We start from the raw sequence: 26802 nt of genomic DNA, 5'->3' as shown, positions 1-26802 counted from the left end.
TTCAGATCTTTTATTATCCCAATATAGCCCGATTAGCTTAGAGTTCTATCTCTCTGCTTGGTTCCAAGAGCTCTCTCCGAATGTCACCAAATCCAAAGGTCTGGTCCTTCAGCCTCTGCCTCTGCTGTCTTCAGCCTCCAGCCAGCTCCAGTCTTCATGTCATTCCGGTGAAATCTCGACTTGTAGCGTCTTCCTCTCCCGCCCTTCTTCAACTGGCCCATTGGCCTATTTATGCTCCTTCCAGAGAGAGGGATTATGGGTTTTCTCCCATAGTGCTCTCTGGCCCAAAGAGCAAGGGAGGTATGAACTCATTGAACTCCAATGAGTAAAGGTGTGAACACAAGCCTTGTATTGATTAGTTCTACTTAGTACCTAGTTTCAGGTTCTGGCCAAAACATCTTCTTGTAAGATTAGATCAACTCTAATTAGTTAGTAGTTAGTAAGGATTCCAACATGACTCCAATTCTTATTTTTCTTAGAGGCTTTGGATATATATATTACTTTGTTATCTTCTTCTGAGTGTGTATTTTGATCTTCCTCATAACTATAGTAATTTTCTTTTTAAATTATCTGCTCATTTTCCTTGGCTTTTAATTCTTTGTTAAAGGAGGACTCTGTTTTCAGGGTGGATGGTGCATTGTCCCAAGTTTTAGGGATTTCATGCAACTCTTTTCAGAGATACTCCTAGGGACCTGACCACAAGCACTCTCTTCTACCACAGAACTGTTAGAAGTGTTCCCACTTCACTGAAACTATAAGATCTAGTATGTTAAAGCAAGAAAACCCTACTTTGCTGGTGCTATAGTTGGGAATGAGGTTGGAATTGTGAATTCTGTTTTCTCAGGCCTTTTCCTTTGATTTTTCAAGTCCTCTTTGGTGCCTCTGGGCCAAGAGGTCTGTAAGAAGTCCTTTCTCTGGGTACAAATGGTTCTTTCCAGCACAAGACTATTGGAACTGGCCTGAAACCCCACATTGTTGAAAAGAGGTATGTTCATCAGAATTGATCATTGCATAATTTTACTATTGCTGTGTACGATGTTCTCTTGGTTCTACTCACTTCACTTAGCAATAGTTTATGTCTCTCCAGGCCTTACTGAAATCATCCTGCTGATCATTTCTTAGAAAATAACAAAATTCCATTACATTTATATGCCATAATTTATTCAGCCACTTCTCAAATGATGGACATCTACTCAGTTTCCAGCTCTCTGCAAAAAGGGCTGCTACAAACATTTTTGTATATGTGGGTCCTTTTTTCATTTTTTACAATCTTTTTGGGATACAGACCCAGTAGAGATACTGCTGGATCAAAGGGTAAGTACAATTTGATAGTCCTTTGGACATAGTTCCAAATTCCCCTCCAGAATGGTTGGATCAGTACACAGCTCCACTAACAATGTATTAAGAAATGCAATGGTACACTATTAAGATGGCCCAATAACAGTCTCTTTGGGTAAATGAATTCATGGGTGAAAGTAGCCATAATACAAGTAAATTCCCTGTTCCTATTCCCATAAATTTAATTCATTTAAGTTCTATATTGGGGAAGAAAAGAAGTGAGAATTTTACTGTTTATTAAAATATTATAAAATGAAGCATATTTCTACATATACATGTTGAAATTTTCTGAAAGCAAAAATAATTAGATTATTTTTCTTTAATTAATTAAATTAATTAATTAAAAGATTAGTATTTCTATATATGACAATAGCTTGCAATTTTATTTTTAATGGATCCATTCTCTCAGATAATCAGAGGCATATTTGTAAAATAACTTTGTATTCTTCAAAGAAAAACAATTCTATAGATCCAACTTCCTATCACATGAAATAATATTTTGCATAGTGTCTAGTATATATTAGATTTCAAAAATAAATTCTCTCTACTTTTTCATTTTTTCTCTGTATCTACAACACCAAATACCAAACCTGTAACATAAGTAGTAGTTATGAAATATCTATATGTTTTATTTAACTTAAATAAATCATGATATTTGGAAAATACCTTTTTTATTTAAGTACTACTCAGAGAAACATATTGATGTAAATAGATATGGAACATATTTAATTCTAATTAGTATTTCAGAATAGACTAAATTAGGTCCAAGTTTCTTGTGGTCTTAGGAAAAAACCTACTTAATTATAATCTTTTGATATTCAAGCTTTTAAAAAACCTTCAAATTGGAGACATCAGACAATTCATTAATAATAATATTTCATGATATACACCATATGCATTGATAGTGACTGAAAGTTTAAGGAGAAAAAAATTGAACTTAGGAAGACTTGGATTCAAGTTCAGATTCTGAAACTGATTCACTATGTGATAGTAAACAAGTTACTTAGGGCTGTAGACTTCTGGATTGCCGAGTTGATGCTGATCTTTATTGATAGAGGGTATTTCCTCACTAGAAGTTCTCTCTACAAATGAAATCACAGTTCTGGACCAAAAAGAAAAAAAAATGGTCCTTTAGCACTGAATATTTTATCATGGGGTGAAAGAGGATGTCTTAAATTTAAGTGTTATTCAAAGAAAGAGAGATAGCATGGTAATGTAGAAAGAGCAATGATTTTAGATTATATTAAAATTCCAGCAGTTATACTTAGAGCTGGTTGGCTCAGTAAATAGTGTGATGGGCCTGGAGTCCAGAAGATTTAAAATCATTTCTGACCTCAAATACTTCCTGTGTGATCCTGAGTAAGTCACTAAATCTCTGATTGCCTGAGAGAATGGATCCATTAAAAATTCTAAGTTCTGAGGTAGCTCCCTGGTGGCCTCAGGAATAAGCGGAATTAGGATAAGCAAAAGTCTTTGGTCTTTAAGGGGAAGAGTGAAGAAGACCGACAAAACTGCCAGGAGTTTTTGTCAAGGATCCTTCCTTGATTCTAGAGTTCAGAATCTCCACACTTTTCTCCTCCTTGTCCTGAGGCCAAGTGAAGTTCTCTCACCTCTCTCACTCCACCCCCTAATCCTTACTTACAATTCTCTTAACCCCAAGCATTGAGTTAGCATCAACTGTGAGAAGAAAAATTCTGAACATATGCTAATAGAGTTACTGTCCAATAGGTAATTAGCCTTAAGTTCTTGGCTGTCTGATTCAAGCACACCTTTTAAGAGTTTCAACCCTTTACAAGGAAATGAAATGCAAACTATTCTTATCATATGTAGAAATACTAATATTTTGTCTATGCTTTTAGAAAATTTCAACATGTATATATAGAAATATGCTTCGTTTTAGAATATTTCAATAAACAGTAAAATTCTCACTTCTTTTCTTCCCCAATATAGAACTTAGATGAATTAAATTGATGGACATAGATTTTTGTGTAGGGGAGAAGAAAAGGAACAGGGAATTTGAAGAGGGAACCCCTGTAACGACCATGCTCGCATCTAGGATACCCCCAGAATCAGCCGGAGTCAGGATAAGCAAAAGTCCTCAATCTTTATTCTTGGTCCCCAGACTCAGGATTAAACAGGATAGAAGCAGAATCTCAGTGACCACCTTGCCTCATCTACCGCTGAGAGTGTGGCTTTACTCTGGCTAGCTTTACTCTTTCTCCCTTCCCACCCCCCCAAGTCCCTCCTACAATCCTCTACACACCAATCATTGAACCAGTACAGATAGTGGAAAGGACCATTTTCCAAGCATATGCCCATAGAATATCTTCCAATCAGAAGTTAGCCTCAAGCGCTCCAATCCCGGGAGTCCAGATCCCAGTGCATAATTCCAGCCCTCTACAAACTCCCCAACTCTGAAAATCCTTAAAGGAGAAAACCTCCTTCAACTCTACCTCAGTGAGGGGACTCCACCCCAAGCACAATTTCATCTTTGTTATCTGGGTGGGGTCAGTTTAGTCCCCAAACCCATTGAATTCAATTCAAATTCTAGCCCTGGCTGAAATCCAGCGAGAAGCCAGCCTGGGACTCCACCCACTAGCCCCCTTCAGCTTGTAGCCAAAGCCCCCTATTATAAAAGAGCCAAATTAAAACCCTCTTTTTGCAGAGGTTCCAAACATGCCAGCCCCATGCTTAGCACCCCAAGGAGCTTCTGCTCACTAGAATACTGTTTCTAGTGCCATCCTCTCTTTACCCTCACCTATTTCCTTAACTAGACTTTAACCTTACTTCCAATCCCCATAATAAATCTCTTTTATCAGTCTAGGTTTTCGGTCTGTAAATTCCTTTACAGGGGACTCTCGTGCTGCCAGAAAGGAGTTCCCCAAAACTCCCTACCCTTGCACCGAATTCTGAGGGGTTGCAGGGGAATTCCATTTGACTCTCTGAACCCCCAACCTGACACTAGACCTCATTTAACTCCCTGACCACCAGAAACTCTAATTTTATTTGGGTACCCCAAATCTAAACCTCATCAAATTGACTTGTATTATGGCCACTCTTACCCATGAATTCATTTACCCAAAGAAACTGTCATTGGGCCATCCTAATCTTTTCCCATAGCATTTCTTAAAGGATGTGTGAAAAACCTTGAGGGTTTTTTGTATGTGTGTGCACTATAAATTGCATGGAACTTACATTTATAGTTGCATAAGTATTCATGTGTTTTCCAGTTTCCCTTGATTGTATCATAATTCCTAATGCAAATAAGTAATGTACTGAATAGAGTGCTACTCTTAAAGAAAACAGAACCTGAATTCAAATATTACTGGTTATATGATGCTGGGCAAATCACTTAACTTTCGTGTACCCTAGTTAACTCATCTGCAAAATAGGAATATTGATATCAATAATTTGTGAGGTAAGTTATAAAAATCAAATGAAATAATATTTAGAAAGTGCATTACAAACCTTAAAGTAAGATGTAAACACTAACTTTTGTAGTAATTAATCATGATAATTAGTACTACCAAAAATTAAGAATTGTTGGTATTACACTTCCACTGCCCAAAAACCTATACTAACTTTTGTGATCACTACACTAGTTGGCATCTACCAAGGAAACTACCTCATCAGCATCAACAGAGACTGCTCCCAGCAAGGGAAAACAAATCTTTCCCTGAAGCAGGTATAAGGAATTATAACTACTTTTAGGACAGTGATTATCTCAGCTCCAATCTTAGGAGGGCACCTTTTTTATCAAAGAACCAAGATGAGTATTTGATATCTGCCATGTAGAAACTGCTTTTAGCTTCATAGTTATATTGCTCTAATAAGAATGATGAGGTTTGTAGAATACAGAAAAGAGATGCAATATTTTAAATATTTTTTGAGACAGAAAAAATATCTGCTAGTAATTTTCCATCAGAAAAAGAGACTAATTTATCATCTGGAAGACATGACTGACATTGTCTAGAATTGTTTGCTGATTGATATTGTATACTAATAAGAATTAATTTTTATCATACTGTGATTCTCAGAAATTCATTTTTTTCTCTCTACTAAAGCAGTTTGGCTTTTTCTACTAATTATTCCCCCAACTTTAATGTTATAACCATAATTCCTCTAAAAGATTGGCTTTTATTTAGATGGCAGAAGAATTTTAATTATCTTTTCCTTATAAAATATATATATTATAATGGTCCAAAAAAAAAAAAGGATTCTGTGATGACAGAAATGAAGATGAGTATCTTTGGCCATATAATAATTTTGCCTTTGATCTTACTAGGCTTAATAAGGTAATAAAATGTATAGCTCAAAAGTACATTAGATATAAATGAATCTATTCACTTTATTTTGTGGATCAAGAAAATTTGGTTAAATAGTTTAAGTGATTTTCCCACAGTCATATAGTAGAAAATCTACAATCTAAATATTCCAACTCAGGTCCTTTGATACTAAATCCAAAATATTTATTTTTGAACTGGTTTTATAATTATGATTGTTATTATAATTATAAATTATAATTTGCAATTGTCATATAATTATAATTAATACAGGAATCTTAGAATAGTAAAACTATGACAACCTCACAATTTTCCTTGTAGTTCTCTAAGACTTATAAGTTTAAAACAAGTGTCCATCTATATAGATATGAGGAGTTTCTTCAATATATTTCAAAGATAGAATTTGAATCCAGATATTTCTGCTTCCAGTATTGGCCTTATTCCCATATCAAATGCAGTCTTGTAGTATATATCATATTATTTGCATGACAGATATTTTCTGGTATTAATTTTCTTTGCCTGATTCATAGGCCTGCTGAACTGCTTTAATTTTCTCACAAGGGAAATACTTTTCTAGAAATGAAAGTGTATTGCTTTCTTTACTCTGTGTGGTATGATGTCTAATATGTATCTCCTGTGTAGAAAAATACAACAATACCATTTTCTGGCATTTATTTTTTCTAAAAATTGTGATAGTAATGTCTGTCTGGGGGCTTAAGAAATTACATGCATTGTTTCATTACATGCAATGATCCTAGCTGCATTGGGCTACATGATAGATTTCAGTGTAAATTAACCATTTATCAAAATAAGACATGTAAGCTAGACTAAGTAAGTATTGTTATTTGAAGTCTATATAATATTTAGCCACAATTTCTGTTAAAGCTGGGAACTTTTGACAGTCAAAACTTCTGGCACATTATGTTGACATAATATTTGATTATGTGATATTTTTATATGATTATTTCAAAAGCACCTTTGTTATGTGTATGACTGGTACAACTCCTCTCTTCCCACTTTTTTTTATCTTGCTTACTGGCATGTATTTTTTGTACTTATTTACACACTCCTTTCAATTGCATCTTAGCCAGAATCAACATGCATTAATAAGATAATTATATGCATAGCACAGAAGTATATTACTTATCAATAAATCTATTCACTTTATTTTATAGATGAAGAAAAGAGCCTTGAATAGGTTGTGACTTTCCCATAGTCATATAGTAGAACTACAATATAAATATTCCAACTCAGGTCCTTTGACTTTAAATCCAGAATATTTATTCTATATGAATTCTAGTAACAGCCCTATTGCTGCTCTCTAAACCATTAATATGCCCTACACAAAGTAGCCACACTAATCTTTTTCAAACATTACTTGATTCAAAAACCACCAACTCCCTCTTGTTTATTGGTTCAAGTTCAAACTATTTATTTAAAATATCAATTGCTATGTCATATGTTAATTATTGAACCTAACCTATAAAAACTATCCTACATTTGCTTATATTCTGTCTTGATTTTTTTCTAATTATCATATGTATGTATTCTATAACTCTGACAAAACACTAAAAACTTGAAAAATTCAATTTGTAAAGATGGAGGCCTATGGTTGTGAACCAAATGATCAGTCTCAGTGGATCATGTTGATTAGTTTTTCTGAACTGCTTTTTTCCCTGTTTATTTTTTATTCTTTGTAACAAGCAATGACATCCTTGAGTAGAAAGTGTGAATGGTCTATATTTGGAAATAAAGTAATATGAAAACAAATAAAGGAAATAAGATGATATAAAAACAAAAAACACACCTTTTTGAATAAGAGGATCTGACCCCTTGCTATAGCATGTAAATATATATGTAAATACAAACACACACACACATAATATTTGTGTTTATGCATCCATTTATATATGTGCAGACAGACAGACAGACATATAGATAGATAGATAGATGAATAGACGGATGGATGGGTGGGAGGGTGGGGGGGTAGATGATTAGATGCATAGATAAATAAATAATAAAGCTAGGAACTATGTTCTTTAATCTTTTATATTTGGTAACATGGATACTATATATATGTTCATGTAGTGAACAATAAATGAATATTTTATAACTTGCTTAAACAATCTGATAATTTTTTTTTTAATGAGTAAAGGAAAATATGTATATTCCCAACAGTCAGGGGAATCTTCAAATATTACATTGGTTCTGATTATGTCTTACTCATAATTCTGCCTTCAAAACAATGCAATTCTTGACATGATTCCCAGCTTTTGCTTCCTTTCCCATTTCACCATAAAACACCAAGGCACTACCTTATATCTATGTTATGTGGATGAAGTTATGAATTTAATCTTTAAGCCTTGTTTTTTTTTTTTTTCCCATTTCTAGGATGAGGTCAAAGTTTCTAAAAATGTTGGTTATGGCCCAGATTCACTTATATAACCTGGATGGTCACAAAATTATGATTTTTTAATCAATAAATATTTTATTTGTATGTCTATTTTATATACTTACATACTTATAGTTGTGTAAAATTTCTCAGGCAAAAAGGGGTAATAAGTAGAAAAAATTCCCCGCTTTTTGAAATTTTTTGTACTCTTGGCCCCTTTTCACTAGAGAAATTTTTATTAAATCCCATCTGAAATCCAAGCCAGGTGTTTTGAGGAGTACACATGTTGTGTATTCATAACAAAGGCTGCAGTGATACTGCATGAGGCAATATGGGCAAGCACTGCTGGAAACAACACAGATACATTGCCCATTTGATTTCAAATTAATTTTTGGTACCTGCTAGTGATAAAGCTATGATTCTAGTATGGTATTGTCTTTGTATTTTTTCATAAAATATCTTTCATGTAAGTTTTATTGAATAAACTCTAGTCTTTTCTTCTATGATTTTAGTATCTTGGGAGTTGTTTTCTCATCTCTAGAGTTATTAATCTCTTTTTATTGTCTACCAAAAATAAAATACAAAGTTAAGTTTCTGATTTTTTCAAGTTTTTAGTGAAATTGATTGGAAAATAGTGATTCTTACAAAGATTAACTTTTTAAAAAATCTTTTCCCCCAGCGGAATCCCCCATTGGTAGTGGATGATCTTTTTGAAGACATGAAAGATGGGGTTAAGTTACTGGCCCTCCTGGAGGTTTTATCAGGGCAGAAATTGGTAAGTACTTTTTTTCCTCTTTGACTCCAGCAAATAACAACAGCAGCAGCAAAAAAAAAAAAAACCTTCAAATCAGATGTTGTTAGATGATTGTTTAAGCCCAGAAGTATTCTACTGTCTAATATAAAACTAGAGAAGAAAAGTCACTCTTCTAGTTTTCTATGTGAAGTTTCTTTTTTTTTTTTTTTTCTAGTCCTATGCTTATATAAGACTGGAAGAAGGAAAGAATTCTGTACATTAAGAACTTTTTTTTTAGCATCTGCTATGAACCAGACACTGTGTTAGATAAGCTCTGGAAATATTGATAGAAGACAATCTGTCTTCATGAAATTTATATTCTACTGTAGGGACACAATGTATATGTAAAAAAAAAGCAATCACAGATATTAGTAAAATAAATGAAAAGTAGTGTAGGGAAACAAAGATTTAGTTCTCAAAGGAGAAATAAAGAAAGAGAATTATCTTCCTTAATTTCTCTGTCAGATGGAATGTAGTCACCAAAGAACTTTCTATGATTCAGACTAAGTCATTAGGGTCTCAGTATTCTAGGTCCAAGGGTGGCTTATACAGGCAGCATGTTGGCTTAGAAAAACAACAAATTAATATTATGTATATTGAATTATATTTTTATTTATTTTGTTAAACACTTCCTGATTACATTTTAATTTGGTTCAATCTACACATTTTTCTGATTGCTTACTCTTAAGTTTGAAGCATCTGCCCTAGGCAATCCTCTAAATCTATTACTTCCTTCTTGGAATTCTATGGAATTGTAGAAAAAGTTCATGAGGAGCTCTGTAACTAAGAAAATCATGATTCCAGTTTATAGTCCTATTCCTAATTTTTGGGAAAGAAGCACTAACAACATACAGAATCAGGAAAAGACTGTTCTTTTTTTTTTTTTTTTTAAATAATTATCTTTTTTTTTTTTTTTAATTTGGAATTTTCTGAGTGCATCCTAGTGGTCATTTCTTATAAGACAACAATATTTGATCATAATCACATATCACAATTTGTTCAGTCATTCCTCAATTGATGGGGATTTGTTCAATTTTCAATTTTTTGCCCCCAGAAAAGGAACTGATATATATTTACATATAGATCATTTTTCTTTTTGTTTTTTATCTCTTTAGGGATCCAGAAATGATCCCTACTAATGATATTGCTAATTCAAAGGGCATGCATGGTTTTTTAGTCCTTTGGTAATAGTTCCAACTGCTTTATGGAATGGCTGAATCACTTCACAACTCCACCAACAATGCATTAATGTCTCACTTTTTCCATATTGTCTCCATTATTTGTCATTTTCTTTTTCTGTCCTATTAATTAGCCAAATAAGTATGAGGTAGAAGTACCTCAGATTTTTTAAATTTGCATCTCTCCAATCAACAGTGAGTTAGAGTATTTCATCATATGATGATAGATAGTTATGATTATTTCTTCAGAATGTTCATATCTTTTGATCATTTATCAATTGGGGAATGGTTCTTATTCTTACAAATTTGACTCACTTTTCTATATGTTTGAGAAATGTCTTTATTAGAGAAATTTTCTTCAATTTCTTTTTCAAAATTATTCTTGCCAACTTATTTCTCCCATTTCTATGCTCTCTCTACTTTCACCCTGTCCCTCCTCAAAAGGGTTTTGCTTTTGACTACTCCCTTCCCAAATCTTCCTTTCCTTCTATTACCACTAGTCCTTTCTTTATTCCTTTCCCTTGCTACTTTCTTGTGGGATAAGATAGATTTCTATACCCAATTGACTATGTAAGATGCCATCTTTAAGTCTATTCCAAGGGAAGTAAGGTTCACTCACTCCTCCTTACCTCCCATGCTTTCCTTTCATTATAAAAACTTTTTATAGATTCTTTTGTGTGATAATTTACTCCATTCTGCCTCACCCTTTCCTTTTCCCTCAGTATATTCCAGTTCTCAGCCCATAATTTTATTTTTTTAGACGCCATCCCTTCCAATTCAATTAACACTTATGTCCTTTATCTATATTACACTCCTTCTAACAACCCTAATAATAAGAAAGTTCTTATGAATTATAAATATCTTCTCATGTAAGAATGTAAACAACTTAATCTTATTAAGTCCCTTATAATTTCCTTTTCCTGTTACCATTTTATATTCCTCCTGAGTCTTGTATTTGAAAGTCAAATTTTATGTTCAGCTCTGGTCTTTTCATCAAGAATGAAAGGTCTTTATTTTATTGACTGTCCATTCTCTCACACCACTCCCCTCCTTCCCCACAAATGATTACACTAAGTTTTGATGAGTGGATGATCTTTGGTTGTAATCCTACCTCCTTTTCCCTCCAGAATGCCATATTCCAAGGCCTCTGTTCCTTTAATGTAAAAAGTGCTAAATCTTTTGCTGTCCTGACTGACTCCACAATATTTGAATTGTTATTTTCTGTCTGCTTACAATATTTTCTCCTTATTTGGGAGTTTTGAAATTTGGTTATCATGTTCCTGAGGGTTTTCATTTTGGGATATTTTTCAGAACTAATCAGTGAATCCTATCTATTTCTGTTTTATCCTCTTGTTCTAAAATATTAGGGCAGTTTTGCTTAACAATTTTTAAAAGATGATGTCTATGTCCTTTTTTTGATCATAAATTTTATGTTATGGTCCAATAATTTCCAAGTTATTTCTCCTGGACCTATTTTCCAGGTCAATTGTTTTTCCAATGAGATATTTTACATTATCTTCTATTTTTTCATCCTTTTGATTTTGATATTTTCTTTATTTCTCATAAAGTCATTGGCTTTCATTTGCTCAATTGTAATTATTAAGGAATTATTTTCCTCAGAGAATTTTTGTACCTTCTTTTACATTTGTAGTGTTCAGCTTTTAAAGAGTTATTTTCCTCAGTGAATTTTTGTACCCCTTTTTCCAGTTGACCAGTTCTGCTTTTTAAGGTCCTCTTAAATTATATCCTTCCCCTTATTGTCCTTCTGTGCTTCTTTTACCATTTGGCCTGGTCTATTTTGAAGATATTGTTTTCTTTAGTATTTTTGTTTTATTTTGTTCTTCCTTTACCAAGCTGTTGACTTGCTTTTTATGATTTTCATGCATCACTCTTATTTCTCTTCCCATCTTTTTCTCTATCTCTCCCAACTGATTTTCAAAATTTTTTCTGAGTTCTTTTGTGTTCTGAGAAAAACTCTTATTTTTCTTGGAGGCTTAGGATTTAGGAGCTTTGACTTTGTTATCTTCTGAATGTGTGGTTTGATCTTGCTTGTTACCATAGTAACTTTCTATGATCAGAATTTTTTTCTGTGGTTTGCTCATTTCCCCAGCCTATTATTTGAATTTTAACTCATTTTTTATAGTAAAGCTCTGCTTTCAAAGTAGAAGGTACACTTTCCCAAGCTTGATGGGTTTTATGCAGTTATTTTCAGAGCTACTTCTAGGAACATATAAGCATTTAGTTCTTACAAGGTGGTATGATCTAAGGAGAAGTGTGTTTATTACTTTCTTGGCCTCTGCTCTGATCTGTGAGCCACCGTAAGCACTCTAGTCTGTCTTAGAACTATAAGAATGGTTCTTACTCCATTATGGCTACAAAGTCTGGTGTGCTAGTGTTCCTTCTTGCCCTGGGACTTCTACCCAGTACTACATCTAGGATCTGAGTATGGGCAAAACAACAGTGCTTCCCAGTGCTAGCAAAGATTACCCTGTAATCTCCTGAGAAGTTGTTTGACTCCCTTACCATCTGTAGGCTGAGAGCTCTGGAAGTAGCCACTGCCTATGCTGGCTCCCAAAGTCTACTCCTGGTTTGTTGGGGTTGGGACTGTATTGTCATGGCCTGCCCCAGTGTGCTCCACTGTCATCTGGGTATGACAGATCATTCCTGCTGACCTTTTAATCTGTATTTGGTGTCTGTGATCTGAGAAGCCTGGAAACTCTCATGCTTGCCTCTGATTCACTCATCCAAGGTCCTGCTCCTGGTTTGCTGGGGCCCAGTCTATACTGACACGGTCTGTGCTGAGCTGCACTTCAGCCCTAGTGCAATAGATCTTTCTTGCCAACCTTCTAAGGTGTCTTGAGCAGGAAAATTGTTCTGTTCCACTTTTTTTGTGGATTTTGCTGCTATAAAACTTAGATTCGTTATTTAAAGGTATTTGAAGAGATTTGGGGGAGAGATCAAGCAAATAGCTTTCTTTATTCTGCCATCTCAGCTTTACTCTCCTTGAGAGGTCTGTTCTTCATGACACTTAAATTTAGCCTCAAAAGGATCTAGAGGTGTCAAAGAGATAGAATGGGCTTGCATTCCAGGTCTGGGAAGACAGCCTGTGTGAGGGCTGGAGATAAGAAATGTAGTTACTGAACTAAGAACAACAAGGATGTGTGTTTGGCTAAAATGTAGAATATACAAAAGAAAGGGGTTTGTTAATACATTCATGCTTATCTAGCCACAGTTACATAAACATGATTTTTCACATATTTTATTTTTTCAAGTTAGATTTTTTTTTTTTGCTTGAACAACATAGGTACTTGCTTAAACTTGTAATTACTTTTATGGGAATTTATACACACACACACACACACACACACACACACACAGAGAGAGAGAGAGAGAGAGAGAGAGAGAGAGAGAGAGAGAGAGATAGTGAAATAGGAAATCAACAGAAAGAGCTGAGTTAAAAATCCTGCCTTAGATACCTACTAGTTGTGTTACCTTGGGCAAGCCACTGAGTTTCTTTTAACCTCAGTTTTCTCAGCTGTAAAAATGATAATAATAGTACCTATTTCTTAGTTTTTTGTGAGGATTAAATTAGAGAATTGCCTTAAATCACCTCATTATTGGGAAGAGCCAAGTCCATCATAGTTGAACATCACACTTTTTTTTTTTTTTAAACTATGTACAATGTTCTTCTGATTCTGCTCACTTTGCTCAGTATCAGTTCATGTCTTTAAAGGCTTTTCTGAAAACAGTCTGCTCATAATTTCTTATAGAAAAATAATATAGGTTAATTTTCTTTTTGTATTTCAAGATCCAATAATTCAATTCAAATTTAACTAAATAAAATATTTTAAATAAAAATTCACAGTAAAGCTTTAACTCTTATTTGTGTGCATTTTAGGAATCCATCCTTTCACATAAATTTTTACAGTTGTTGAGGGATAGTAAGCTTAAAGGCAAAAGGGGGACAGAGAAAAATAAGCTTATGTGTGCTTTTGCCTTCCATTCTCTCTCTGCTGACCTCTGAATAAAAATATCCTTTCCATGTGCTTTCCCCTTTTTTTGAAGGCCAGTCAATGAGGGAGGACATTTTAATTAGAAACATTAAAATTTCATTGTGTATCCAAAATTATATGTTTTCAAGTGTTACATAATTATCTGCTGGATAGAGCTATTTTAGGAACATAAGAACATAAGAATCACTATACTGGGTCAGCCCTATTGGCTATTCATGCCAATGCTCTGTATCTGACAGCAGCACCAGGGGATATATTATGGAAAGACATGTTTATTCTTGACCTCAGTTGTGATGCAATAGGATATATATATATATATATATATATATATATATATATATATATATATATATATATATTATAGATTTGTCATCTGTGGATTTGTCTACAACTTTTGAAAGAAATTTCCATTTTATTGATGTTTTTAACATTATATTTTCTCAGTGCTTCAAGAAATATAATTGCCTTTTCTATTTACTAGTCCAAGAAACCTCGCCCTCCCCTTCAGATTGATAATTATCTTTTCTCACTTATAAATGAACATAGGATGAATAAGTTTGACTTTGGGTTTCTGGATTTCTAAAGAATGGTTTTTTTTAAATTTCCATTAATTTGTTTGAATTAGACCTGCAATTTCATTGACATAGGGATTTCCTAGTGAGAAGTTTCCCTGTATTAGTTTATTACAGCACTTGCTTTACAACTCAGGGCTTGAATCAATGACAGAATGTCATATAACCCATTAAATGTCAGAGGCAGACTTGTCTTCCTTCCTTCATTATACTTGGCCTCTAATGTCCACCCTTGTGGAGGCAGTCACAGCCCTGTTTGGTCTAATTCTTCATTTGTAAGATGAGCTGGAGAAGGAAAAGGCAAGCTACTCCATTATCTTTGCCAAGAAAACCTCAAATGGGTTTGCAAAAAGTCAGGCACACCTTAAAAAACTGAACAACAACAACAAAAACATCTTGTTAAAATTCTGTAATCATAAAGGAGAATGAGAAAGCAAAATAATAGTAGATTGTTATCTTTAAATTTCTATTCTTTTTTCAGCCATGTGAGCAAGGACGTCATATGAAAAGGATTCACTCAGTGGCTAATATTGGCACAGCACTGAAGTTTCTGGAAGGAAGGAGGGTAAGTAGGTAATGGGGAAAGAAATCATTAGTGTTGTTCGTTTTACTGCTGCTTTTTTGAATTTGGTTTATATTGGGGCATTAGGAATCAAAAAACCTCAATTTATCACAAATTGATATTTAAAATTAATAGAAATGAAAGGTACTATAAGAAACCTCTATACAATCCAAATAACAAAATGATAATTGTGAAAATGGTAGTAAATACTGAGCTTGTTATTGAAGGATCATCAGATATTTTTGGTTTCCCCAATTTAGAGCCAAATAAAATAATCAATGGATTTCTTTTACTTGCTAAAATATGCCATTATGTAAATATACAAAAATATTTGTATAGATGGGTACTTCAAAAGCTGTTAGGCTTACTGCAATGATAGTGATTCAGTCTCCATTAATAAGATATTTTATATGAGGATTGTTTAAAGTATGCTTGGCATTGATGTAAGAACTGGAGTGGAAAGGGAAATGTGATAGCTGCCTTCAAATATTTGAAAGACTGTCATGTCAAGGAGTAATGAGATTTTTTTCCCTTTGGGTCAAGAAAGCTTAGCCAGAGGCTGAGTGGAATATGTGAGTCAATGCGAGTATAATATCAGGAAAAACTTAATGGAATATTGTCAAGGAATGGATTGTCTTTAGAGATGATAGACTCTTTACTTGAGGGTTTTCAAGCAGAGATAAGACAATTATTTATTGGGCTCATCATAATGGAGATTCTTTTCATGTATGGGTTGGTCTAGATGGCTTTTGAGGTGATTGTGAGATTCTTTGATTCATCTAACTCTCTGTGATATAAAGACTACAGAAGGAGAAAATAATTTTTGTGCAATGTTGGTCAGTGCTCTCCTACCTCCACACATTCTCAAACCACTTCACTAGTTCATGGCCCCCTCCATGGTTCTATGCTTTCTTTAAGCTAAGCAAACCATGTGATGCTATAACATAAATATTCTGAGTTACTGTGAAATAAAAGGACCACTGGATTAGGAGTCAGAATAGCTGGCTGAATATATCTTTGCTGCTTAACCACTTGTGTCACATTGGTGTAATTAACTGATTAAGATCTCTGGTCCTTACTTTTCTTATTTATGTACTAAGAAAGGATTAAACTGCCATTTCCAGCTCCAAATCTTGTAATACTAATTATTATTTTGTAGGAAGATTTAATATTGAAGATTTCATCATTAGTTACTTTATGAGGTTATTTATGATATAGATAATTTTTATACTATTGACTTGTGAAACTATTGCCTGTATCTTTGAGGAATATTCTCTCCTTTACCAGAAAAATCAATATTCACAATGTACATTTTCACAAAGCAATTCTTAGGAATAAAAGAAAACATTTTGTTTGTTTGTTTTTTTCTTTCACTGAAATGTAGGTCAAGTTTTTCATTAATTCTGGAGGCATATTTTTTATTCTTTTTTGTTTTTGCATTTTACTATCAATATAAGGTATTGTATTGGGGACCTCAGCTGGCAACAGTTTTACACTTTCTTCTATTCAGTAAAGCCATAAAAACAAGAAATGAAAGAAATCTAAGGAGAACAAAATACAAATCAGATAGATTTTTTCCTTTGAATTTAGAACAGCTAAGATACTTTGGGAGATCAGAAGTCATCAAGTGATTAGAATTTTATTATGAGTTATTAATGTAATTTGGATGTAGAGGAGGGGGATGGCATTGGAAAAAACCAACTTGGTACTGCAAACTGTTAATAAGGAAGATAAAATAAAAGGACAAGGATTAAATATTCCTTTGTTTTCTGCAATGATCAGTTATTGAAATGATTTCAGTGTCCATTAAGAATGATTTGAAAAGTGAAGTTTTAGAATGATTAGCGGTCAATCAATATTATTAAAATGATTGAAAGTTGGTACTATGAGGAATGGTTGAAGCCATCAGGATTGTTGCTTTAGCATTTGTTCAAAGTATTTAGGGTTTGCCATATTTCTCATTTTCTAATTAGTGCCCAAGAAAAAAACCACCATTTAGAATCAAGAAACTTTTGTCTAAAAGATGAAAAGGAAACAATTTGTGTTTCTAAAGATTTGAAGGCTTCATCTGAATGTTTCTAATTGTGTGTGTGTATGTGTGTGTATATATATACATATATACATTTATATATAAAACATGCAGAATAATTGCTCGGTAAATGTTTTAAACATATGTCTGTATATGTATGTATACAAGTTAAAACATTTACTGAGCAATGATTGTTTAAAACCAGAGCCAGAGAAAGAAGAGGGCTTAAATGAAACCATTGGGATTTTAGATGGATAGAAGGAAAGTCTTTTTAATCACTAGAATAATGAAACATGCAAATGAGTGACCAAAGGAGATTGAGAATCTCATGCCTTAAGATTCATGGAGAAAATAGATAACTGTGCATTGGAATGACTTAAACATCATAATCATAGGATATGAGAGTTAGAAAGAACCTCAGGAAACATTTAGTCTAACCCTCATGTGAAAGAAATCCTCACCATAATATCTCTGACAAATAGTCATCCAGCTTATGCTTGAACACCTTCAAGAAAAGTGAATTTACCTCCTTTGGAGATACCCTTTTCCACTTCTGGGCAGCTTATATTACAAAGAAGTTTTTTTTTTTTTGTTTGTTTGTTTGTTTGTTTTCTGACATCATGCACAATTTGGCCTCCTTGCAACTTCTCTGCCTCTGGTTTTTCCTTCTGGATCCAAAGAAAACAAGTCTAATTTTTCTTCCAAATGGCAATCTTTCACATACTTAAAGAGAGCTAGGTTGCCCAGTTATCTTTTTTTTCCTCTTAGGCTAAACATGCCAAATTCTTTCAAACAGTCCCTGTGTGTTGTGAATTTGAAGTCTCTTATCATCTTGGTTGGATTCTTTTGGATACTATCCAGTTTATTAATGTCCTTTTCAATTCATGGTGGCCAGATATGAAGATGATACTCCATATAAATTCTGGCAAAGCAGAGTATAGTGGAATTATTGCCTCCTCATTCCTGGAAGTTATGTCTACTCTTAATGGACCCTTAGATTATCATACCATTTTAGCTGCTACATCCCATTGATCACTCATTAAGTTTACAGTTCACTACAATTCCTTTAAAAAAATAACAACTTGGGGTTAAAATCACTGGACTGGACTATATGAATGTAAAATCTATCTCAAAACTCTAATGGATTAAAATAATTTCTCTGATTTTTTTCTTGTTTTTCTTGTAAGGCCCCATTCTAAAATTAATGTGTTAAACCAACTAAATAAAAAATTCCACATCACAGATTATTTTCTATAATAATTAGCTATCTTTCCCTTTTATCAGTTAATGCTGCTTTTTTTTTATAATATGTATGTCATCTTTTTCCTTTGTTTTCCATGTCAGTCCATGTACAGAGGATCACCGGTTAGTACAAGTTTTTGTAGAACTTTTAATTCCTGGTTTCTTATAGGTAAAAAGAACCTAAGTTACATGATATTTCAGACTCCCAAGTAAGTGCATCATTTTAAACCACTTACCATGTTCTTGGGTTCCCGCCAGCAAAGAGAGTTATGTTTTCTCTGTCTGAGATTTTGTTGGTAATTCTTTGCATGATGTTGCATTTTTTTCACCATTAAGTAAAGCAAGTATTAACCAATACTTGATGTTGAAAAACTAAAATATTTCTTTGTAATGCACCTAATGAATGTCACAGAAAATTCAGCAAAGATTGTCTACTTGAATGTTTTTATGGGTTCAACACACATTTGTGTTCTATTACACAGGCATGTTTAAATTTCAATGTTATCTGATAAGCTCTAGATGATTATCCCAATAATTAAAATATGTGTTGTCCTAATCAAATATATATTTTTTTATTTTTTTTAAATAGATTAAACTAGTGAACATAAACTCCACTGACATAGCTGATGGCCGACCTTCTATTGTTCTTGGCTTGGTTTGGACCATTATTTTGTATTTTCAGGTATGAAGATAGAACATCATTACTATTTTGCTATATTATCAAATGCTGAAACAATAGTTTTGCATTTCTACAACTGTGAATTAAGAACTAAGTTAGCAGAAACATAACCTAGAATGGAAGAATAAAATTGCCACGACTGGGACAATAATGTCCACCTTCCAATATTCTGCCAACATCCAATTGTATACTGGCACAAGAACCCCAAACTAAGAGTTGTAAAGGGGACAGGAAGCAAAGTTGAATAAGTGTTATCCTGGCTCAAGGTTTAAATTTTACAGAAAGAAGGCTAAAACTGAAGGTGGGAAAGTGGGAGTGGAGGCCAGATAAGGCAACAAATAGAGAATAACTTTTTAAAAAATAACTCTCTTCAAAGATATTATTATTTAACTAGTTACTAGAGCTCTTATAAATGTGGAAGGAGGAAATAATTCAACCTTTTATCTCAAAACACTGTACCAACAACAATATTCTGTCAAAAAGAATGAATATAAGATTACTTACTTTGTTCATATCTCATAAAATTTGTATGTATGCACATTTGAGGCAAGATAACCTGGCTATAAAATTTTTTCTTACATATTTCACTTATAAACTAAACTTTTCAAGATCAAGGAAACACCAGTGATATATATCATGAATAATAAATTCCATATTTAAACAGTAATTTGTACTCTAAAATACAACTGCACAAAGTAATACCAGGAATAAAAAAAGATTGTCAAGTGATCTTTGGAACTAGAGCATCTACTTCATCAGCTAAATTAAATGATAGTGCATAGATTCCTTTACTTTTGTAGCCCTCCATTTTATTATCTTTGGGTCACAGAATGCCTTCCTGCTCTGAAATTCTATATTCTTTATCATTTCAGATAACTATATACTTTATCATTTCAGATAACATACTTTTATGAGATGATGATGAGTGTATTTTGTGTTTGTTTCATTTAATGAAATTCCTATTTGATTACATTTCTTTTACAATTCATCAATAGAACATTTAGCACTCAAATGCTAAATGTCCAACAAAAACTACAGTACCAGTATTTATCTGTATCTGGTTTCGTTCATTGACAAACAGATTGAAGAGCTGACAAGTAACCTTCCACAGCTGCAGTCCCTGTCCAGTAGTACATCTTCCATGGATAGTGTCCTTAGCTCAGAAACTGCCAGCCCACCAAACAAAAGGAAGGTGGTAACCAAGGTTCAAGGGAATGCTAAAAAGGCCTTATTAAAATGGGTGCAGTACACGGCAGCAAAGTAAGTACTTCCTCTGTTTATTTGGATTCTGATCCTAGATGAAGCAGGATAAATTACTGAGCTCTTTTATTTTCCTTGTTAGCTTCAAGAAATATTGGAGGGGCTCTTTTCTCACTCACTTTGTTTTGTTATTAAAATGAGGAATGTTTAATAAAAAATCTAAGCTTGATTCTTTATACTTCTTCTTGTATAAGAACCATTAAAGGGATTAAAATTTATGTCTTTCCTGATTGATAGAAAAGACTATGACTTTTATTTTTAAGTCATTGTGGCTGATATTTTTGTCTTTACAATTAATCTTTTCTGAATTAATTCATAGCTTCACAACTGTCTAATTCCTCTTCAGGATATATATTCATTTCCTTTTAGGCAAGTGATCTATAATTCAGTTTTTAATAAAAACTGGGTTATTTTCTTTTTCATACATCGTTTTCAATGACTAGAATTTTTCTTTTTTTCTATGATTTTTTTTTTGTTAATTTGATTGTAGATTTCTTTGTAAGACTCATATTTATATCTTTAGGGCTGAGGATTTACTGATTGTCATCAGGTTTTGAAGGCATAACATGACTGCATGTCTGGAAAAATAATAGCTTGAAGTTCTCCTGGAACTTAAAAAAAATAACCTTTCCAAAATCGTTATTGACAAAACCAAATAATGAATTTGGTTGCACATTCTAGTAACTCAAGGGGAAAAATATCAAACAACATTTTTGGTTCCATTGTCTGAATATTTCAGGTTCAGGTAGGATGGATTTTTTTTGCTTAGATTATTTAAAAAAAAAACAGCCTCATCCTTTTTCTTTATTTTGTGGTAGTTGATATTCCTCTTTTCTATATCTATGAATTAGAGTTTTTAAAAAAGTTCTTTAAAATATCTATTCTATTTAGAACTTGTGCAATATGGTTCAATGGAAAGATCACTCATTCTGGAATTAGAGTCCTAACTCTGGGATTTCCTACTTCCATGTTTTAGGCAAACTACTTAACCTCCTTGGGCTTCATTTTCTTTATTTATAAAATGAGGGAGTTAGACAAGTTGAAAATTAAGGTTCTTTCTAGTTTTAGATGAATAATGTCATGATATTTTGAACATTAACAAATTTCATTTTTAGAATGTTTTGGGAACTTCAGTTCAAATGAGTTATATAAAAGAAGAATGTGAACGTTTATTTTTCAATATTCTATGTCTAATTTTAAAATTTGTTGTCATTGGAAATTGAATTTTCTGGACTTTGTGGTAACTAACATTTTTGCAGTACATATTAACATAAAATTATTTCTAAAATGAATACTCTGAGGTGGTTTCTAATTTAAAAAAAAAACCTTGTGTTTCAGCCAATCTTATAATAATTTAGCTATTACTAATATATACGTATTAAATCTTAACTGTGCAGGAGGAGCAGAAGGGCCTGGTAAGTGGACACTGAAATATACTTGCCATGCCTGCACAGTCTTTGTGATGGTTTTCCAATTTGTCCTAATATGGTATATGTAATCAAGAGTGTTGCCTTTGTACATTGCTTCATACAGCATTAAATTATGAAAAAATGCCAAGTAAATAGATCAGCATCTAGAATTTCAACATTTGAGATAAACCAACCTTCAATTTAATGCTGTTAGAGCAGTTCTTCATTTTCTGTTGTCTTTCCCATATTTTGTTAGGCTTCAGTAATGTGCCAAGTTATGATGTGTGATTATCTCAAAGTCACTCCTGCAACTCCCATATATCTGTGATGTCAAAGTAGCATTCTTCTACCTAATCTGTGCATCTTTCCCGTTACTTGAGGACTGAGTATTTTTCATTTTATCATCCTAACAAAGGGATATGTTTCATTTTAGAATTGCCTGTTATTAGGGCTTATTGATCACAGTGAATTACTGTAGTAAGTGGCTGTTTTGTAAATGTGTCACATCAAATTTATAAATGGAATGGGAAGTCTGTGAAGAAGGCAAATTGCTTTAATGATTAGTAAACCAATAGAGATAAATTATGGTTTCTATAAAAATCTGAAAATAATGACAGTAATATGATGTTAAAATATGTCTAATACCAGGCCATTCCAAAAAACTTTAAATTCAACAACATTTGTTAAGTGCCCACTATGTGCAACACACTGGGTTAGGTGGTGAAAAATGACAAAAAGAAATGCAATTTCTCCCCTAAAAGAGCTTACAATCTTATGGAATGGTGATGGTAGTGAGATGTACACAAATAACTATCACATACAAATATCAAATACAAATTTGTACAAATATGTACAAATATTATATACAAAAGAAACGAAAAATGGTGTGAGAAATTTGTATTTAGAGTCTCAATTTTATGCTATTTTAATAAAGTGTAGAAATTGTGAGCCTGAGGTCAGTGTACTTTTTTAAAATGCATTTTTATAACTATTCTAACATAATTAGTTTCCTTTGTAATACTACAAACTTTATTTTATGTTTTTAAAATGTTATTCTTAGAAGGAGCCTACAAGCTTCACCAAATGACCATGACACACACAAAAAATAAATACTGCTATTGTAGTAGAAAAAAGCCTATGTCTTTGTTGAAATACTAAAAAGAAGAATATATATATAAAATATAATTTAACCAAATTTAACCAAAAAAACCAACAACAAAATAAATGAGTCTGTAATTACATATCCATTCATATTAGTTCTAGAAACTAAATCCTAAACCAAGGCTTTAATCATAATCCCTTTTTGCTCAAGAAATTTTTACATGACCCCAGCTATATAGGTACATAAAATAAGTGTACAAAACAAATATTTATTTATATTAAATCATAATTTTGCCAGCCATACATTTAGTTACAAGATTCCACATGGGGTTGTGAACCACAGTTTAAGAAACTGGGTCCTAGTATGATATAAATATAAATGTAGAGAAATCTTTTCATGAGAATTTTTAAAAGAAAAATAAAATATCATTTAAAAAAAACTTTTAGAACTTAAATGCCTTTAAAAAAAAGAAAAAAATAACATCAAGAAGAAAGCCTTCCCTACCACTTGGAATGCAACGTAGAGGAAATTTATATTGAACAAACTTTGCTAAAGCTCTTCTCAGAAGTCTCATTATAGAATATTTTGGAATTTAAATTGGGGGTTTGAAGCCTATGCCAACATAGTTAATACTATACTAGACCTTACCAGATGAGACATTCTAACTAGGAATCCATTTCTGTTTGTTACCCAGAGGAAGTAAACTGAGAACTCAGGGAGTTAATGTAGGACAATAAAAAGAGTGGTCAATTTGAGAGTTTTAATTTGTCACAATTCAGCTAAACCAGAAAATATATGGAAAATTCATTAATGAATGATTAAATAAAGTGAATAAACACATAAATGACACTGAGCTTCTGCTTCTTCATTAGAAGTATGTCCTAATAAACTATGCCTTCAGATTACACCACAAATTGGATAATTCCCTATGCATACAAAAAAAAAAACAATAAATCTTAAAATTTTGGACCAAAACACTGTAGGAAAAGATAATGCTGGTATGCTTCTAATTTATTGCAAACAGCTTTTATTTATGTGCAGAGTTAATAAATAAATTAAATAAATAATTGAAGGCAGAAATATTTTCAGCGTAAATAATTTCAATGCTGTTTGCATGCATTGGCTAACCATTGTTTAAAGTGGGATATTCATATTTTATTTCAACTTCAATTTTGACAATTATAACACACCATATTTATGAAACAAGCTTGTTATAACAATTGTACTCATCACATATTTTGACTCACAGTGAAAATGAATTAGAGGATCTAGTTCAGGAAGAAATAATCTTACACCCCATGCATGTCAGGCTTAACTATATAATATCTAGATCAATTTTTAAATAGACAAACATACCATAATGAATTTGCTCTAAGTAGTGTGATTCTTTAAAGTCAATTTCAGGTCATTAACTTAGGACTTATTCCAATGATGGTACTATTGCTCAAAATATTTTTCTTTTTTTTTAAATAACTTTTTATTGATAGATCCCATGCCAGGGTAATTTTTTACAGCATTATCCCTTGCATTCACTTCTGTTCCGATTTTTCCCCTCCCTCCCTCCACCCCTTCTCCCAGATGGCCAGCAGTCCTTTACATGTTGAATAGGTTACAGTATATCCTAGATACAATATATGTGTGCAGAACCGAACAGTTTTCTTGTTTCACAGGGAGAATTGAATTCAGAAGGTATAAATAACTCGGGAAGAAAAACAAAAATGCAAGCAGTTTATATTCATTCCCCAGTGTTCTTTCTTTGGGTGTAGCTGCTTCTGTCCATCTTTGATCAATTAAAGCTCTCTTTATCAAAGAGATCCACTTCCATTAGAATACATCCTCAAACAGTATCGTTGTTGAGGTATATAATGATCTCCTGGTTCTGCTCGTTTCACTTAGTCAAAATATTTTTCAAGATTTTGTTGGGAATGGCCCTCGGAGCAAGTTTATGAACCACCAAGAAACTGAACTAGTCACATTATTTAATTGTTATGTACTTTTAAAATTGAAACAAAAACCAAAAAAGACCTTTTATTTTACTCAATAGATTTAGATTCTAAGTTTTTTTTCCCTTTATTATTTCCAAAAGCCAAAATCAACTTTAAATGATAATAATCATTGAAGAGATTTAAAAAATGTGGAATTGCAGGAAAACATCATGTATATCTTTCCATGATTATAAATTTAAAAGGGGAGGCTGAAGTCATGCTTATTAAAATATTGGTGCTGATATTTTATAGTCATATTTTGCTTTTGCTCATATTAGGAACTTTCTCCAGGGGATAATGGGTAGACACTGCTTTCAAAGAAGATTATATAATAGGGACTTATTCTAAATTGGAGTATTTTTGTTTCCACTCCTTTCTATTCATTTTTCTTAACTTCTTTATCCAAGTTTCTTTTCCTTAACTGAGTTTTTCTTTTTCTTCAAGATAACAACAAATAAGCAAATAAAAACAGAGATTATGAAAATATAATTCTAAACTTGTAATTAACATGATGGAAGATAAAATAATGCATAACTAAATGCAGGAAATTGATTTTAATTGTCTTGGAAAATAACCAATTTAACTAAATTCTACACTTTAATATTTATTAAACTAGAGATATCATTTGATCTGCATAAAATATATATTAAAGAACAATGTACTTGCATGAAACAGTATTCACTATTGTCTGTTGTTCAAAATGCTTTCTTGTTATTTGCATATAAATGGACCAACACATTTTGTCTTGTTTTCCTTTTTCTATACACTTTCTTTTTTTTGTTCTCTTTTCCTTTTCCTTCTCCTTTCCTCCACTTGCTTTCCTTTCCCTTCTCCGTCTTTCTGTTATTTTCCCCTTCTTTCTTCTTTTTTTAAATTTAAACATATCAAGGCAGGTTGGGATTGAAGTAAAAGATTTTGGACGAAGTTGGAGAAGCGGGGTAGCGTTTCATTCTGTTATTCATGCTATTCGGCCAGAATTAGTGGACTTGGAGAAAGTGAAAGGAAGACCTAACAGGGAAAATTTGGAAGAGGCCTTCACTATTGCTGAAACAGAATTAGGAATCCCAAGACTCCTAGATCCTGAAGGTATGCTTGGTTTTCTGTTTGACCGATATAAAGTGATTGGCACTGTGCAATTGGTCTCTGCAAATGGTTAAATAGAACAAATACTTCGTCCTTATTGAAAAAGGACTATAAATAAAACTACATAACATGAAAAGAGCTTTGCAAACTTTAAAATATTGTTTGTTAGTTATTAATAAAACATATTAAGCCAGATGTTTCTAGTATTCTAGGTGACTATTTTTAAGTTATGATCCCTTGTAAGTAAAATCGGGATCAAGTTATCAGAATACTCTTTATACTCTTTAAATTCAATTCAATTCAAGAGTCATTTATTAACCTTTATTATATATAACACAATGTGATAAGCACTGAGAATATAAAGAAAGAAATAATGTAGTCCTTACCATATTGGGTAGAGTGGAAAGGGATATATCAGTTACACAAATACACGAATACAAAACAATTCTAGGAGATAGAATGCACCAACAACTATGGGGGAGAAAGAATGAGGGAAGACTTTACATATAAGATAGTACCTGAGTTTATCTTTGAAAGAAGCTAGAGATTTCAAGAATCAGGGAATTCATTCCAGGATTAAAAGACAGAATGTGTAAAGGCACAGGGATGGAAGGTGAAATGTCAAATTGGGAATACAATTAAACCAATTCATGCAAAAGGTATTGTAGAAAAAATGTGTAACATGAAATAGTTCAGGAAAATAAAATGGGAGTCTTATAGCAAATTACTCTTTAGAAAAGTTTTTTGATAATTCAGACAGGACTTCTGAGTGGAGATGACCAAGATGTGGTTTGTGATGTAGAAGTAGAATTGAGAAAGTTTAGGTCTGGGTATTTAGATTTGAGAATCATTTTCCTAGAGATGATAATTTAGTCCACAGCA

The 26802-nt window shown here is 32.7% G+C and overlaps 1 protein-coding gene across 1 annotated transcript in view; it reads left to right on the top strand.

The window, feature by feature from the left end:
• The window catches only part of SYNE1 (spectrin repeat containing nuclear envelope protein 1), a 593997-nt gene that overhangs the window by 133098 nt on the left and 434097 nt on the right, over window positions 1–26802 (top strand). Inside the window, exons 3-9 of the mRNA XM_051997964.1 lie at window positions 8693–8788; window positions 15051–15134; window positions 18505–18525; window positions 18992–19084; window positions 20163–20341; window positions 21739–21756; window positions 25727–25923. Of these exons, the coding sequence (XP_051853924.1) occupies window positions 8693–8788; window positions 15051–15134; window positions 18505–18525; window positions 18992–19084; window positions 20163–20341; window positions 21739–21756; window positions 25727–25923 (688 nt within the window). The remainder of the gene's footprint in view (window positions 1–8692; window positions 8789–15050; window positions 15135–18504; window positions 18526–18991; window positions 19085–20162; window positions 20342–21738; window positions 21757–25726; window positions 25924–26802) is intronic.

Source organism: Antechinus flavipes, chromosome 4 (assembly GCF_016432865.1).
Source record: "Antechinus flavipes isolate AdamAnt ecotype Samford, QLD, Australia chromosome 4, AdamAnt_v2, whole genome shotgun sequence".
NCBI classification, from domain to species: domain Eukaryota; kingdom Metazoa; phylum Chordata; class Mammalia; order Dasyuromorphia; family Dasyuridae; genus Antechinus; species Antechinus flavipes.
This window is presented reverse-complemented; position numbering and strand designations above follow the sequence as displayed.